Source organism: Dermochelys coriacea, chromosome 11 (assembly GCF_009764565.3).
Source record: "Dermochelys coriacea isolate rDerCor1 chromosome 11, rDerCor1.pri.v4, whole genome shotgun sequence".
NCBI classification, from domain to species: Eukaryota; Metazoa; Chordata; order Testudines; family Dermochelyidae; genus Dermochelys; species Dermochelys coriacea.
In genome coordinates, this window is record NC_050078.2 from 4394694 (window position 1) to 4411510 (window position 16817).

The window sequence follows — 16817 nt, forward strand, 5'->3', positions numbered from 1 at the left end:
TTCTCCAAAACCCATCCATGTGCTTTATTTTTGGAAACTCAAACAATACAATGATTCTGTGGGGTTTTGTTTTTTTTTTTTTTTAAAGTGTCTCTTCCTTTCTAATTACTGTCTGTGAAAATAATCTTCAAGACGCTGTTTCTTACATGGACTCGCTGAGCAGGTGTCTGCTCCTGCATCCTGAGAGGCACTCCTGGAGTCAGACCCCTGGCAAGCGTCAGCCGCCCCCATGAGCAAAGCTTCGTCGAGGTTGTCTCCCTGCTCAGAGAAGGTCCTCTGGAAAAGGCTGTAAATGGTCTGCTGCTTTGGGTCTCGCTGTGGAAGTAGAGCAGAGAGGTTCTGAACACACCGGGTATTAACAAACAAGCCAAAACAGCCAGTGATTATAATTTGGTCACAGCTCCCGTTTCCTTCACAGCTCCCCTGACCAATGGAGAATGGAATTCCAATGCACGATGTACCCATGAGAGACCGGCCAGCCTGAACTCAGCTCTGCCGTTGTGCCCTCTGCAATGAAGCCACACATCACCGTTTTCTGAGAGGTGGAGAGAGAGGAAGGGGTTGATTGGCAAAATTTTGTGGTCCCTTGCGGAGCAAGGAAAAGCTACTAGAGGGAGCTTTTCCCAGGGAAACTTCTAGAAGAATTTCCTCATAGAGATTCCCTCACAGTGAAGGTGAGGGGGCTGCTCCCATGGATCCTTATGATCCGGGGGAGCTGCAAGAGGCCAGTGAAATAAACACATGGAGGTCCTGTGCTCCCTGGTAGCTCCCTGGCCATGCTACCTAGGTCTCCCAGGGGATGGGAACTCAGCAGAAAAGTTAATAGAGCCTGGAGCTGTATTTACATCACCAGCACAAACTCATGGAGTGAGAGTTGGGGGACAATATGGCTGCCCACAGCCTGCCCTGAACCCATCCTCTTTCCCGCGTGGGTCCCTACCACATTGAGAAACCTCCACAGGGCCTGAGGGGGTTAGGAAATGGTGCTGCAGAGGCACCAGAGTCTCCTTCCACACAACAAGATTGGGATCATTGCATGGAGGGTCCACTCCAGCACGGATCGGGGAGGAAGGTGGATGACCCAGCCTACTGCATTTAAAGCAGAACTGGCACGAGCTCAGATCTTCTCTTCTGTTAACCCGTCACTCTAGAGACATACAAAATCCAAGTCAGCTTAACTCCTCCCAGGAATGACTTGGGCTGATGTCCCACAGTCACAGCACTTACCTTGTAGAAGTAATCAGTGGCTTCAGCTGTTTCAGAGAAACTGGCTTCAGAAAGACCGGCTTCGCCCAGCACTTTGATCTTCTCTTGAATCATAGGCCTATGGGAAGATAACAAGCACCAAATATTGCTAGAAAGGAAAGTGGTAGCATTTAAGATGTCACAGGGCTCCTTTCCAGGCAGAGGAGCATGAGAGGCAAGGTGGGTGAGGGAATCTCTTTCATCGGACCAACTTTTACTGGTGAAAGAGACAAGCTTTCGAGCTTACATTCGTCTGCTCTGGGAAAGATACAGAGTGTCACAGCTAAATACAAGGGAGTTAACTCATGTTGCAAGAGACCATTTCCAAGGTGAAGTGGGCAGTTAACACCTCTGCAGGAATATGACAAATGAGAGTTAGTGGGTTGCAGATTGTTGTATGAGCCATAAAGCCAGTGTCTTTATTAAGTCTGTCATTTTTGGTGTGTAGCAGAGTTATCAATTTAAGCTCCCAGGCTTGTCCTCTGAAGGTGTTGTGCATCCTTTGAGGATGAGGACTGAGAGGTCTGATATGGAGTGATCGTTTTGTGAAGAAAAGTGCTTGCCCCTGGGTGATTTGGTGTTTTTGACTTTTATCATTTTCCTGTGCAAATTCACTTGAGAGCACAGTGATTGTCTGGTTTCACCCACATAGTTGCTATTGGGTCATTTAGTGCACTGAATGAAGTACACAATATGTTGTTATAGGCATGTGTAGGACCCCTAGAGCCTGAAAGGTGTGTGTCAGAGGTGTCAATCATTGTAGCAGTGGAGATATGTCTGCAGATTTTGCATCTGTTGTTATGGCAGGTGCTGTTGCCACTGAGTCCTGATCTGTAGGGAGCCTGCTTCTAATGATGAGTTTGGTGAGGTTAGGGTATTGGCTGAAGGCCAGCAGAGCGAGTTTGGGAAAGATTTCTTTCAGGATGTGGTCCCCATTGAGGATGAGTTGTAATTGTTTAATGATGCCTTGTATGGGTTCCAGTGTGGGGTGGTAGGCGACAACTAGGGATTTGCAGTTGGGAGGGTTCCCCCTGATACTGAAGCAGGTGCTCTCTGAGTGTTTGAGTGGCCCGTTCCATGATGTGATCTACTTTTCTGGTGGAGTATCCTTGCTTGGTAAAGGCAATTTTAAGTGTGTAAAGGTGTGTGTCTCAGACTTTCTCCTTGGAGCAAATTCTGTGGTATCTGACTGCCTGGCCATAGATTTCTTGGTATACTGGAGGTGGTTACTGGTTCTGTGGGTTTCTTGTATATAGTTGTCTGTAGGGTTCCATTGTTGAAGCTGATCATGGTGTTCAGGAAATTGATGCTGATGTGGGAATGTTCTAGGGACAGTTTGATGGATGGGCGTGATGCTCTGTGCCTCGGGGGAATGCCCTGTATCCCCATGTTCATCCTTATAATATGGTTGTGTGGTATCCAATGCAAAGTTTGTCATGTCGGGTGTCTTCAGAAGGCTCATGATACACTGAGCATTGTTGTTATGGTGATGTTATAGTAATTGTTATTACAGTAATGTTCTAGTAATTTTATAGGTTGTAATTTCATGTATATAGTTATGAGGCTGAAAATGTGTCCTCATGGCTTAAAACAAGCCCAGGCAAACTCTCCAGGAACAGATGGGCAGTTCATACCTCATCAGGGCACGTATGGGACAAACCCTGCCCAGCCTCACAGGAACAAAGGACACTGGCCTAGGCAATAACAAAGGATCTGTTGGACTCTCGAATGAATCGCCCCGCTTCCCTTGCTCAGTTTGGAACTACAAGGAGGTAATGCTCACCTGACCCAGGATTGGGGGGGCAAAGCCAAAAGGGAAGAAAGAACATGACAAAAGGGAGAGACGTTTGCCATGCGCTTCCTCTCTCTTCCACCTCCACCTACAGACACCACCACCAAGCGACTGAAGTGCTGATCAAAGGGGAGAGCCTAACTGAAGGGCAACCAGACAGCCTGTGGTGAGAAGCATCTAAGTTTGTAAGGGCACTGAAAGTGTTAAAATCAGTTTAGAATGCATTTTGCTTGTATTTCATTTGACCAAATCTGACTTGCTGTAGTTTGACTTATAATCACTTAAAATCTATCTTTTGTAGTTAATAAATTTGTTTATCCTACCTGAAGCAGCACGTTGGTTTGAAGCATGTCAGAGACTCCCCTTGGGATAATAAGCCTGGTACATATCAGTATCTTGGTTAAATTGACAAACTCATATAAGCTTGCAGCGGGCATAACTGGACACTGCAAGACAGGTTCCTATGGTTGTGTCTGGGATCGGAGATATTGACTAGTGTCATTCAGTTGCACAATCCAAGCAGTGGCTGGCCAAAAGTGCTCACTCACATTACTGGAAGCAACTTACATGCCAGAGGCTGTGCATGAACAGCCCGGGAGTGGGGGTTTTCACAGCAGAGCAGCGCAAGGCTGGCTCCCAGAGTCATGGTTTGGAGTGACCTAGCAGATCACCAATCCAGATAACACCAGGGGAACATTACAATGGGTGGTGGTTGTTGAATTTGTGGTGGAAATATATGAGGGAGTTTAGGTCATCTGTCCAGAGGATGAAAACATCATTGATGTATCTCAGGTATATCATTGGTTTTGTGGTGTCATTTACCATGGGCCAATGAAAAAACATTGTCTTCGGAGTACTGAAATGCACCAGCCCTTTCACCTTAGGATAGAGGTGCCAGGTCCCATCCTTGCAGAGCCCAGTTCTAGTAACCAAAGTCAATTTCACTATGTTGCCTTCTGTTTGTATGCACACACCTAGAATGCTGTGTTAAGCTTTTGGCACCTCAGGACCAGAGATGTTAAAATAGAGGCATTCAGAAAAAAGCAGCAGAAAGGATTAGAGGAGCTAAATGGACTGATCTGGATGTAAAGGTTGAGAGCTAAATGTGTGCAGTGTAATTAACTGACAAATAAGAGGATGTGATTGCAATCTACAGATATTTGGAAGGTGTAAAGATCAAGGTGGGAAAGTGGTTCCACAGGGTGGTACTGGGAGCAACAGGTTCCATTCCCATCTCCAATTCCTAGGATTTGCAGCACATGACAAGAAACTATAAAGAAGTGAGTATCACCTAGCACAATTAATGACCCTTCATTAATAAAATGCCCTCATCTCTTCTGGAGTTGGCATGGGTGGGCGAGCGGATGAAAGGATAAGTATGTCCTCTTCTGAAAAGCATATTTCCTTTCAATCAAGCACCAGTGGTTGCATGGACCACATTTCACAAATAAATAGGAAAATTACTGTCATTAGCTTTCCTTGAAATGTGGGCGACATGTCAATTTCCAGTTCCTCATGATGCAAGTCCGTAATTATTTGCAATCATGATATTCTGGGAACTGTATAAGTTCACTTCAACTCATTTACGCTATCAGATGAGGTAATGGTAAGATATAATTTCGGACATACAAAGTACCATCTGGTGAATCATTTTCCTTCATCGATTGCAGGCCCTTTCCCTCAAAACACAGAGGATTTCCTCGATTCCCTCCCCATCACATTATACTCCCATAGCCCACACCCCACCAACCTTCCCGCAAGCCAAAGAAGGATGGATTGAGTTCCCACTGGGGCATGTCAATGTCCCTTTGTAAGCTGGTCAGATGGCTTTGCTGAAGAGTGACATGAGAGGAAGCAGAGCAGGCTTCCTCTGTGTGCCCAAGAACTCAGGACCCAAAAAGTCGTATGGGCCTTATCTCTGCTGAACACACTCAGTCCACGCTAACTTCACTTCTCGGGAAGCGCTCAGCGCCTGTAATACTCCGTGTTGCAACCAAGAAGCAGCCAAACTTCCTCTCTAACATCTCAACAACCACTCTTTGCCTGATAAATAGGTCTGTTTTACTGGCTTGTCACCCTCAGTGACAAGGCCAGACTGTTAACAAGACTTTGCCCTTCTAGAAAGCCTTACCCCAAGGCAAATATCACTCCTCCCCGTACCCTGAGAGCACGTTACTGCCATCCCCATGGTACAGAGAAGAAATCAAGCACAGAGAGGTTAAGTAACATATCCCAAGTCACACAAGTCCCAAAGAGATAGGGAAGAGTTAGACTGAGTCCTTTCCACTCCCTACCATAAGTAGTCATCTGCTGTGCCTTTAGCCACCAGGTAATGAACGTTAACAGAACTGGTTTGTCCAATTCGATGTGCCCGATCTTCTGCTTGGATCAAAACCTGTATTTAAATAAACAGAGAAAGCACAGTGAAATAGTGTAACACATAAGAATTTACAAAACCGGCCCCAGGAAATAGAGACCTATTTTTCCTGATGCTTAACTACTCCGATTTGTACCCTATTAGCACCAAGAGTCCCCAGCAGAGATCAGGGCCTAGCAGAGAGCCAGCTCTGCCCGCCAAGAATTTATAACTGAACAGCCAAGCTGCAAAATGGGCGGTAGGATGGAAGGATTATTTCCCCCTTTTACACGTGAGGAACTGAGGCACAGAGAGATGAATCAACTTGCCCCAGGCTACCCCGGAAATGTGGCAGAGCAGAGATCGGAGTTCAGATCCTAGTCCCTGGCCAGCACCTGAACCCCAAAAATCAGCCTTCCTCTCAGACATATTCCTCTGATGTCCTCTAAACAACCAGCCGCTAAAAGAATTCCCTAGAGAAAGCTTCTCAGTTTCCTGCATCACCAGAAGCGTGCGCGCGTGTGTGGGATTTGCAATTAATACCATGAACAAATACTCATACAGTTTTTCTGAGGCATATGGGGGCTGTTGGAATTCCAGTCCTGCCGGTAACTGATGATTCAAATGGCACACTGTATTCAGAGGGCCCTCAAACAGCTCCACAATTTGTATATATAAAGATCATTTACCGAAATGCTGCTGCCTTAGGGGAGGAATGCATCAACTGCTTAATGGCGCACAGCTGTGCTACTCTGCAGTTTAGAGCAAGAAGCGAAATAGAATGGTCCAGTGGATCGAGCACTGACTGGGATTCAGGAGACCTGGATTCTATTCCCAGCTCTGAAACCGGCCTGCTGGGTGATACTGGGCTAGCCACTTCGCGGCTCCGTGCCTCAGTTTCCCTATTTATATATGGGGCTAATGATACTGACGACCTCCTTTGTAAAGTGCATCGAGAGCTACCTGGTGAAGCGTGCTAGGAGAATGAGGTATTACTATTATCCAACTCAAATGGCTGGTGAATAGTAGGCAGGGAGGATGAAATCTGGGCAGGGATCCAGGCTTAGTACCCTCTTGAAGGCAGCACACTTGGATTTCTAATGACAAGCGGACAGGCCCTTTGTTTTATGTTTAAAATGAAAGGCAGCACTTGCAGCCCGGCCAATGCTGTGCTGGAACACTGGTTCAGTACTGACCCAGAGAATACTGCCACCTCATAAGTCACCAATCCAGTGGTGCAAGGAGATTTTAACTCTTACCAGTACGCACAGGCGACTCATGGGAGGGACACAAAGGGGAGCACCAGCTAAAGGAGAGGCAGGTGACCTCCCCACGTCACCCCTCCCTGCTCTACCCCCATCCCAGGCCCCCCGCGCTCTCCCCATCCCACTTTACCTGGCGGGTGGGGGGGAACTCTGTCCTCCTGCTGTGCCAGATACGGATTTCTGAACCGCAGGGCTCTCCCGGGAACTGCAGCGGCGAAAGGAGCAGAACGTGGGGCCGCTGGGCAGCCCCATGCCAGCAGCTCCTCCAGCCCCAAGCCCTGTCCTCCGGCAGGGCTGTACACACCCCAGACAGGAGACGCTGCAGCGTGGAAGGGCTGGGGGAAGTACAGCCATGCCAGAGCAGCCCTGCATTCTGCTCCTTTCGCCGCCGCAGTTCTCGGAGGAGCCCTGCCATTCTGAAAATGTGTCCTTCTGGTACAGCGTACCGGCAATAAATATCACAATGGTATGGCATACCTGACTGTCCCTGCTCACTTGCACTAATCCCAATTCAGGCAGTGCCTGGCCTTTCCTTGGAGGTTTCCAAGCCAAGCGCTAGCTAAGACTGATTGATCAGAGCATGCGTGCTTGGTACCATTACTGCAGGAGTGTTTTCCACACCTCCATTTTCAAAGCTCAGCACTTCTGATGTCATCGTGCAAGTGGATCAGAGAGATAACAGATCTTTGTGGGCCAAAGGTGAAACTGGTTTAAATTGAAACATTTGCCTTGTTATATGGCACAGTTCAAAGCTATGATACTATCTACTGCCCCAACTGGATGCAGAGAACCAGGACTAGAGCACATGGACTGCTGAAAAGAACAGGATTAATTTTCTTTAAATAATTAAAGAGAGCAGTAGAGGGGACAGAATACAGTGCAGCTTTACAAGGTGCTAATATGCCCCCCATCCCATTACTGTACTATCTGAGTCCCTTTCAATCTTCAAGGCATTTATCCTCAACACACCCCTGTGAAGTAGGGAAGGCTGCATTCCCATTTTACAGCTGGGGAATTGAGGCCCAGCAAGACTGAAGGCATGTCTACACTGCAGACCAAGGTGTAACTGTAGAGCAGATAGGCATATCCGTGCTGGCTTTGATCTAGCTAGTGCAGGTAACAACAGCAGTGCAAATGCGGCCGTGTGGACCCCAGCATGTGCCAGCAGCCCGCGTGTCCCTAGTGTCCCCAGCAGGCATGCACTGGGGAAACTCACTCAGGCTGAAACTCAGGCTGCCACATTGTCACTGCTAGTATTAAGAACATTAGAACAGCCAAACTGGGACAGATCAAAGGTCCATCTAGCCCAGTATCCGACAGTGGCTAATGCCAGATGCCCCAGAGGGAATGAACAGAACAGATAACCATCAAGTGATACATCCCCGGTCACCCATTCCCAGCTTCTGTCAAACAGACTAGGGACACCATCCCTGCCTTGGCTAATAGCCACTGATGGACCTATCCTCCATGAACTTATCTAGTTATTTTTTGAACCCTGTTATAGTCTTGGCCTTCACAGCATCCTATGGCGAAGAGTTCCACAGGTTGACTGTGCGATGCGTGAAGAAATACTTCCTTTTGTTTGTTTTACACCTGCCGGCTATTAATTTCATTTGGTGACCCCCAGTTCGTGTGTTATGAGAAGGAGTTAATAACAGTTCCTTATTTACTTTCTCCACACCAGTCATGATTTTATAGACCTCTATCATATCCCCCCTCACTCATTCTTTTCCAAGCTGAAAAGTCCCAATCTTATTAATCTCTCCTCATATGGCAGCCGTTCCATACTCCTAATAATTTGCGTTGCCCTTTTCTGAACCTTTTCCAATTCCAATACATCTTTTTTTTAAAAGGGGCAACCAGATCTGCACGCAGTATTCAAGATGTGAGCATACCATGCGCTAGCTAGATTAAAGCTAGCAGAGGTATGTGTGTTTAACAGGAACTTCTGGTAAATGTTCATCCCTGTTTCTCTACTAACATAAAAACAATGTGCTGTTCCTTCCACGCCACAGTATGGTGGCTATATGGAGTAGCCTGTACTCTGTTTTAATGGATTACATCATTAGCCTGATCTGGTATTAATAACCAGTAATGTTACTTTTCACTAGCAGCCAAGCTAGCTCCATATGGACACTTAGTCTTTTACCTTACTAGACTATGGGTAGGCCCCTACCAAATTCACAGCCATGAAAAACATGACACGGACTGTGAATTCTGGTCTCCCCCCTGAAATCTAGTCTTTATGTGGTAAAAGCACACAAATGTACAGATTTAAGGGGGGAGACCAGCTTTTCTCAAATTGGGGGTCCTGACACAAAAGGGAGTTGCGGTGGGGAGTCGCAAGGTTATTTTAAGTACGCAGTACTGCCACCCTTACTTCTGCGCTGCCTTCAGAGGTGGATGGCCAGAGAATGGTGGCTGCTGAGGGCCCAGCTCTGCAGGCAGCAGCGCAGAAGTAAGGGTGACGATACCGTACTGTGCCACCCGTACTTCTGCGCTGCTGCTGGCGACGACTCTGCCTTCAGAGCTGGGATCCTGGCCAGCAGCCGCCGCTCTCCAGTTGCCCAGCTCTGAAGGCAGCGCCACCACCAGCAGCAGTGCAGAAGAAAGGATAGCCATACGGCACCCCCAAGACAATAACCTTGTGACCCCCCTCCAAACTCCTTTTTGGGTCAGGACCCCTACAATTACAACACTGGAGGTCTAATACTCACTGCTCTTTACCTCTCTGGGAGCAGTTTTCTGCGGCAGGGTGTAGCAGTGCAGTGCTATCTCCAGCAGGGGGGCTACGAAGACCTGGTACACCGTGTCACAGAGCCCAATCCTGGAAGGTGAAGACTGCCTCTTGTAAGGTGGTACGCACCCTTACGCCCACTGAAGTCAAAAGATCAGGTCCCAGGAGTCCAAATTAATACATAGTAAAATACTGAAGCAGAATGAACTTGCAAGCCTAAAGAGACAGTGCCTGTAGAACAAGATAATCTCTTCATCCCTTAATTATTTGCTGATAGATGCAAAGTCCCCCACGTGTAGCTGGGATTAAAAGGAAAATGCCATTTAAAATGAGGTGTGATGGATAATCAGAACTCCCTAGTCCTAGAGAGTGGAGCAGAAGGTCAGTATTGATGATGGGCCTATTCAAAGCAAAAAATCCACAAACTGACCAGCTGGTCTAGTGGCAGTTCTCGTGATCCAGTACTGGAGTGCTTCCAAGACAGAGAACAAAAGTTTGTATTGCTTTTGAGTGATCCCCTCTGGCCACTGACTGACTTCACTGGCAGCAGCAGCCAGTCCAGTCAGCTGGGGTTGCAGCCATGTAAAGGTTTCTGGGGGGCTGGGAGCGGAGAAGAGTAGTAAGTGAGGAAGGAACCAGAAATCCTGGATGATGCTCCCCTAAATCCCTCTCCCCACCTCCAAAGAACCACCATAACTCTATTCCATTTCCATCCCTCAACACTACAAACAGTCGCCTTTTCTGGCAATATGATTGATCAGTACAGTAATGAGAATAAGTAATACTACCTAGCTTTTATACAGCACTTTTTTCCAGTAGCTCCCAAAGCACTTTATAGCGGAGGTTAGCATCGTTAGCCTCATTTTACAGATGGGGAAACTGAGGCACCATGCGGGGATGTGACTTCCCCAAGGTTACCCATCAGGTCAGTGGAAGAGCTAGGAAGAGAACCCAGGTCTCTGGAGTCCCAGTCCAGCGCTCTCTCCACCGGTGCACACTTCGTTAAGTTATGGTAGTAATGAAGGTTTCTTACACCTGGGTTCCAGAATAACTCTGCAAACACCACCAAGTCGGCAGAAGAGAGGGTCAGCCCCGTGTTGGCAGCAGTAAGGGATAAGACAGCCACAGAGTACTTCTCGGAGAACTGGAACTTCTGGCACAGAGACTGACGCTCAGCTGAAGCTGTGGCACCATCAATGCGAATATATCCAATATGCTGAAAGGAGGGAGTGGAGAAAGATCATTGGCAGGTCTTTATTTTCCCAAATTTTAGAGGATTTCCCCTGCCACCACCAGTGTTTGTGAAGATCAAAAAACCCACTGAACTACTCCATAACATTTTGTTACATTTTAAATGCATTGGCAAGGGGGAAAATATAAAAAATTTTATTTCAGCATTTTCTAATGCTGCCATTCGATTTGGGCATAAACGCACAATAAGGAACCAGCATCACCAGCCGCCATCCCCTCAGCTACTCTTCATCTGGGTCACTATCATGCTTAGGTACTGGGCTGCCTGCAGAGTCCAGGTCAGCGAAAAGGAGACATAGATGAAAAGGTTCAGTGCAACGCCGAGTATTGCCCACATATTGATGCTGCAGCTCCAAAGCTAACAATTTTCCAATGGTCTCGTCACCGAAGAGGAGCAGTGATACGATGGGTACCTTATAAATGTCAGGGATGATGAGCAATTGCCCAGTACTACCCTCAGAGATTTCTCAGTGAGAAATTAGCAAAACCACCTCCCATCTACCACGACCAGGTCTCACAGCCACCTCATGAGCTTTCAAAATCTGATCGATCAGATGAAACAGGCATAGAAATTTGATCTCTACTCATCACTAGAAACAGGAGAAAGATCACTATGCAGTTATTAAGTAGACTTGAGCCGCCATACAATAGCCAGGCCCAAAAATCAGAGCAACAGAGACCCAAGGAACAAAAGGCATGCAGATATAGCTGGGGTTGGTTTGTCACTGCCTTCTCACCACCTTCTCCAAAGAGGCACGAAAAGCAGCAATGGCAATGTATGGTAGTAAAACAGCACTTCTCAAAACACTGTAAACACATCACTCCAGGTGGTGGTGAACACCAAGAAACATCTGCAGCAATAGCTCTCACATACACAAAATGTACATCCCACCGGGCAGTCTCATTCTGGAGACTCAGTAATCATGGCAAGGGGGCACATTAGAGATATCTTATTAAGAGAATTGTGTGTGTCACTAACTTTCATAAAGTAGAAAGAAAAGGAGTATTTATGGCACCTTAGAGACTAACAAATTTATTAGAGCATAAGCTTTCATGAGCTACAGCTGAAAAAAAAGCTGTTTTTTCCACCAAATGCATCCGATGAAGTGAGCTGTAGCTCACAAAAGCTTATGCTCTAATAAATTTGTTAGTCTCTAAGGTGCCACAAGTCCTCCTTTTCTTTTTGCGAATACAGACTAACACGGCTGCTACTCTGAAACCTTTCATAAAGTAGGTGACCTGCCAGAACTCTCCAGCAGCTTTGAAGTTGGATCAATAATAAAATTAACAGGAAGCTGATTTAAGAACTTACTTTGTTCTCCAGCTCTTTGCTGACTGCATTCAGTACTATCCTGTGATGAGCGAACACCAGGAATTTGTTTCTCCCGCTTTCCAATAAATCCAGGATGTATTCTCTGTATTAAAAACAAATAATCCAAGTTATATTACTGATGTTTCTGTTGTCCCATGCACACATCACCTTCAAATCCTAAGAGATATTGTTCATCTATAGGCAGAAATCAGGAAACTGGCCAGCAAAATATAGCATTTCAATAATCAATATCCACATATAAAAAAAGATCTAGGGACACATCACTCATTTTTCTGGACATCTGGCCACTGAATGACAAATGTATCTATTTTTATTTGTACATCACTGAGTCGCACTTGATGAAACAGAGTGGCCCAACTTAAAGTCATTTCCATTTATCTGTCTATCCCATTCATTCATTCATTCATTCATATTTCTAACTCTAGGCATCTTGTGGAACACGTTATGCTATCCAGGAGGCAAATACCCATAATACATTTTTTTAATGCTGTTGTCACTCTAAAAGGAAACTTCCCTGAAGAACAAATTTATCAGGACATCTTGAAACTTATTTTTCAGTCCACTAAGACATACAATCGCTTGTTACATAGGAAACTCATTGCAAGTTATTTACAAATTGTTGGGAACAGGTAAATCAAATTTTAGCTTCTAATGAGGATAGATGGCTTGATAGATTGGTGCTAAAATCAGGACTGTGAAGTATTTCACCACTAAGTCACTGTTTTCAACACAGCCCAGGCCAGCCATGACTGAAAAAACCAAATGACTCCATGGCAAGACGGACTTAAATTCTGCAGCCAAGTCACTGAATTCTGTGATGTTCTGGTGAATCATAGGAAATTCTACTTTAGTTTAGTTTAATTTAATTTAATTCAAGAGAAGGTTTACACTGAAACAAAGCTGAAAACGAATAATACAATCAGCTCAATGACCCCCTGTGGTATGATATTCAAGTCATTACATTTATTTGATACGCTGTCCTGACATTTTCAGTTTAACATGCAACAGATTTTTGCAACACTGCTGCATTGGAGAAGTTGTCAGGGGGAAGTTGGACATTTTGGCACTCGAGATATTGTGGGAGGCATAGTGGAATGGTGGGATAAGGACATTAGCTCGAGCTACTTCTGAATGTTAGCTAGGCAGCTCTGCTAAACCAGTCAAGCAGCTTAGGCTAGGATTTAAATTTTAATCTTTAAAATTTCATAGGTGCCACTGCCTAAATGGGGCAGTTCCCACTTCTCAGTGCTATTTTTTCAGACCTCTGGAGACACGAAACAACACTGTATGGTTGTATATTCAGTTCATGTGGTTTTCTTCACCAACATAAAGACAAGAAACACTTTTTTAAGAACAAAAGCAGAGCCTCTGGGCTGCAATGCTGGATTCTGCAGCAAATTCTGTAGCTGTGAAATCATGCAGTACACATGATCCTGGTCATTCCAATAGGATGGCCAGGCAGTGGGCTATGAGAAATAAAAATCAGTGGTAAATTATAAATGTCCCCATAAAAAAAAAAACACCCAATATCCTAACTGATCTGTTGAGAGTCTCAGCAAAAAAGCGCGCAGCTAGGGGAGGAACGGGCCTGCAGCCCAACTCGAAGGGATTGCCTCTACAGAGGAAAGAGTTAAAAGCCCATTCATGGAGGAAGCTTACATTGTTATCATGATCCCACATAGGCTCTGTGGAGCATTCAAGACCTTCAGTGCTGTCAACATGGCACCTCTAGTGAGCACTATAAAACTAAAGACTAAATTTGGTTGACAAATAGGTTGGCTCAATGCTTTCTGCAGCAAGGCTGCAGTGTTCGTTTTTTAAAATTCTCTTTACACTGATGATTGCACTGGTTTGCTCCTTTTAAACTAAAGAAAGGCCCGAACCAGAGGACTTGATCTTAACCCCAAACATTGGGTAGCTTTAGATATGGAACTAAACATCCCAATTTGGACCTATCTGGAATTAAATCTAAAGACTGGACAGGTAGAGAGACCTTGGAAGAAGAGAATGCTGTGTGTTGTAATTTTTTTATTGTTAGCTGTGCTTGATTTTGCTACAATTTCTCTCTTCTCGCTAGTCAAATACATTTTGGTAGGTCAGAATGAGGCACTGGATTAACCTCTGAGGATACGACAAGAAACCATGGGCTTAAATTGCAGCAAGAGCGGTTTAGGTTGGACGTCAGGAAAAACTTCCTAACTGTCAGAGTAGTTAAACACTGGAATAAGTTGCCTAGGGAGGTTGTGGAATCTCCATCATTGGAGATTTTTAAGAACAGGTTAGACAAACACCCGTCAGGGACGGTCTAGATAATACTTAGTCCTGCTTTGAGTGCAGGGGACTGAACTAGACACCTCTTGAGGTCCCTTCTGATCCTATGACTGTCACACAACTTACATGACTGAACGGATTTTGGCTTCTGCGGTTCTGTTATAGAAGAGGAGTAGAGCTTCCTTCTCCTGTTGTTTCTGTGAAGAGGGGAAAAAACTGAATGTCAATTTCAAATCTGCCTTCCCTCCTGAGTGTCATCCACTTCAGAATATCTGCTGCTGCCATTGGGCACTGTGCTGGGGAAAAGCAGACTCTCCCTAAACACTGGTATTTACAAAACTAGTACACGGAGGGGCATCTCTTTCACCATGAGCTATCAAAATCCTGTACCTGCCGCTTATCCCAGTAGGACTGAACCAGTTCTACTCTGACTGGGGACCACCCAAGAGTGGGGAGAAGTAGATTGGCCCCCCATCTGAAAATTAAAGTTTGGAAAACTGAAGGAATACTCTCTCACGCTAATTATATTTTTTATTTCGCTAAGGGATGCTGTGTGTAGAGGGCTTGTCTGCACTACAAGCATAGCCATATTTAAAACACAGTCATGGCCAAATCACGTCATAATTTGCTTTTTTCTTACTAGTGCGGACAGGTTATAACCATGTTAGAGAACCAAGTTTTTGCACAGATCTCTCTACTAGATGGGTCCAGCGGTCAGAGCACTTGCGAGATCCTGCTCTGCCACAGACTTTCTGCATGACCTTGAGTAAGTCATTTCAGGTACATCTACAGCGGAGCTGGAGGTGTAATTTCGAGTAACTAGTTTTGATCGAGTTAGAATGCTAAAAAATAGCAGCACGGTTGCTGCGGCACAAGCAATGGTACAGACTAGCTGCTGGAGCACAGTCCCAACCAAAACTAGCTATACACGCAGGATGGCTAGGCCATCCTGCTGCTGAGAGTGCTGCTACTGTTAGTGCCTGAGGTTGATCAGAGCTAGCATGGGTAAATTACACCTCCAGCTCCAGTGTAGACACAACACGACTCTCTCTAGGCCTCAGAGTCCCATCTGTAAAATGGGACTAGCAGCAGAGGTATGAGGGTAAACTGAAGTCTGTCAGAAGCTTCAGTACTAAGATTATAAGCACCATAGAAAAGTCTATAAAACAAACAGCACAGGTCTCAACATGGCTATAATATGCATTTTCTGTCCACAGAGGCACAAAAACAGTTGGCCACAACTGTGATTCACAACCCTGTCAGTTACATTTGTAAGGTAAGTGGGGCTTATGAGGCCAGACAGGAGAGTAAATACAGAGGAGCAAAAGACAATAAATAGAGTGAAGAGGAGATAAAAGGTGAATGACAGGGGAAATGAAAGAGTAATATGCAGCATGACAAGAAGATGAAACAGCTGAAACTAAAGAAAGAGGAAGCTGACCTGTTATGATTATTGATGTTGTGCATTCTTGGATACTCAAGAGAACATTTAAAACGGTACCCTTGATAACATCGGCTGTACATTTTGATGCTGATCTAAGAATCTAGGAATTACTCTCCACTGATTTTTTTTTTTTTTTTTTTTTTTTTAAAGTGAGCACCTGAAATACCAACAGTTCATCATGTTAACAGGTTCTGACTCACACTTCTGTATCCTTTGACCATCTCCTTCGCAGCGGCGGCCAGCTCAGCCTTGGTCTTTGCATTCACGCCTTCAGGAAACACCACTACCATTTTGCGTTGCTTTGCTGGAAGCTGGGAGAGCACGTCTGATTTCAGGCGGCGGATCATGACAGATTCTTCAAGCAAAAGCTTCAGTTCTCCTAGGTTGGAAGATCTGGAGTAGTCCCAGCCCCATGGCATCTGGGGAAGAGCAAAGCATGATCATCAGCAACAAAAGCCCCGGGAGCCTTTAAGTCATTCTCGGTCAAGGGGATCTGGCTAGGGAACAAACTTCCAGAGGAGAACAGAAGAATCCAGAGTCTGCCTCTATTCAGGAAATGCTGTAAAGCCTTCCTCCTTTGAAAAAGCCTTTCCACTGTAAGAATGACATTCATAACACTGACAGGGCCGTTTGCCCTCCAGTTCTTACCACGAAAACCCTACTCCAAGCAGCCTATTGCCCCTGAAAATACCTGAGACTCCATGAAATCCATTAGGGACATTGCTATTGCTTTTACATGAGGAAGGTGCTCAGATACTAATGGAAGGTCAGTGGTTGAGAGGGGCATGAAGCCAGGAGATTCCATGACCGTCAGGAGGAGCTAGAAGGCAGGGGCACCATCTTGGCTGTAGTGCATGAGGGGGCATTGGTGGAAGGAAGGAGGACTATGTTGCACTGGATGCAGGTGTGAGAGCGCCTGGGAACAGGACCGTGACGGACACTGCTAGCCTGGGAGTTGAGGCGAACACTGTGGGGGTCCCAAGGGCAGGTGAAGTAGCTGGAGGAGTAGCATCTCACCAGCAGGAGCGGATTTACCATGAAACAAACCGTGCGGTGGCATGGGGCCCCCCAATGACAAGGGGGCCCCCAAAATGCAGGACAAATATCTGACAACCTGCCAAGT

General features: G+C 45.8%; 1 protein-coding gene across 21 annotated transcripts in view; it reads right to left on the reverse strand.

Annotated features, from left to right (window-relative positions):
- Nucleotides 1-16817, reverse strand: part of SMARCAL1 (SWI/SNF related, matrix associated, actin dependent regulator of chromatin, subfamily a like 1) — a 65970-nt gene continuing 49153 nt past the window's right edge. For 12 of the 21 annotated variants that reach the window (XM_038421955.2, XM_038421959.2, XM_043504888.1 and 9 more), the window contains 7 exons: nucleotides 15895-16113; nucleotides 14377-14447; nucleotides 11959-12061; nucleotides 10429-10611; nucleotides 5332-5432; nucleotides 1228-1324; nucleotides 1-315 (listed from right to left, as the gene is read on the reverse strand). In XM_038421955.2, coding sequence (XP_038277883.1) covers nucleotides 106-315; nucleotides 1228-1324; nucleotides 5332-5432; nucleotides 10429-10611; nucleotides 11959-12061; nucleotides 14377-14447; nucleotides 15895-16113 — 984 coding nt within the window. In that variant the 3' untranslated portion in view covers nucleotides 1-105. The other 9 variants (XM_043504878.1, XM_043504883.1, XM_043504877.1 and 6 more) reach the window with 3 other exon arrangements.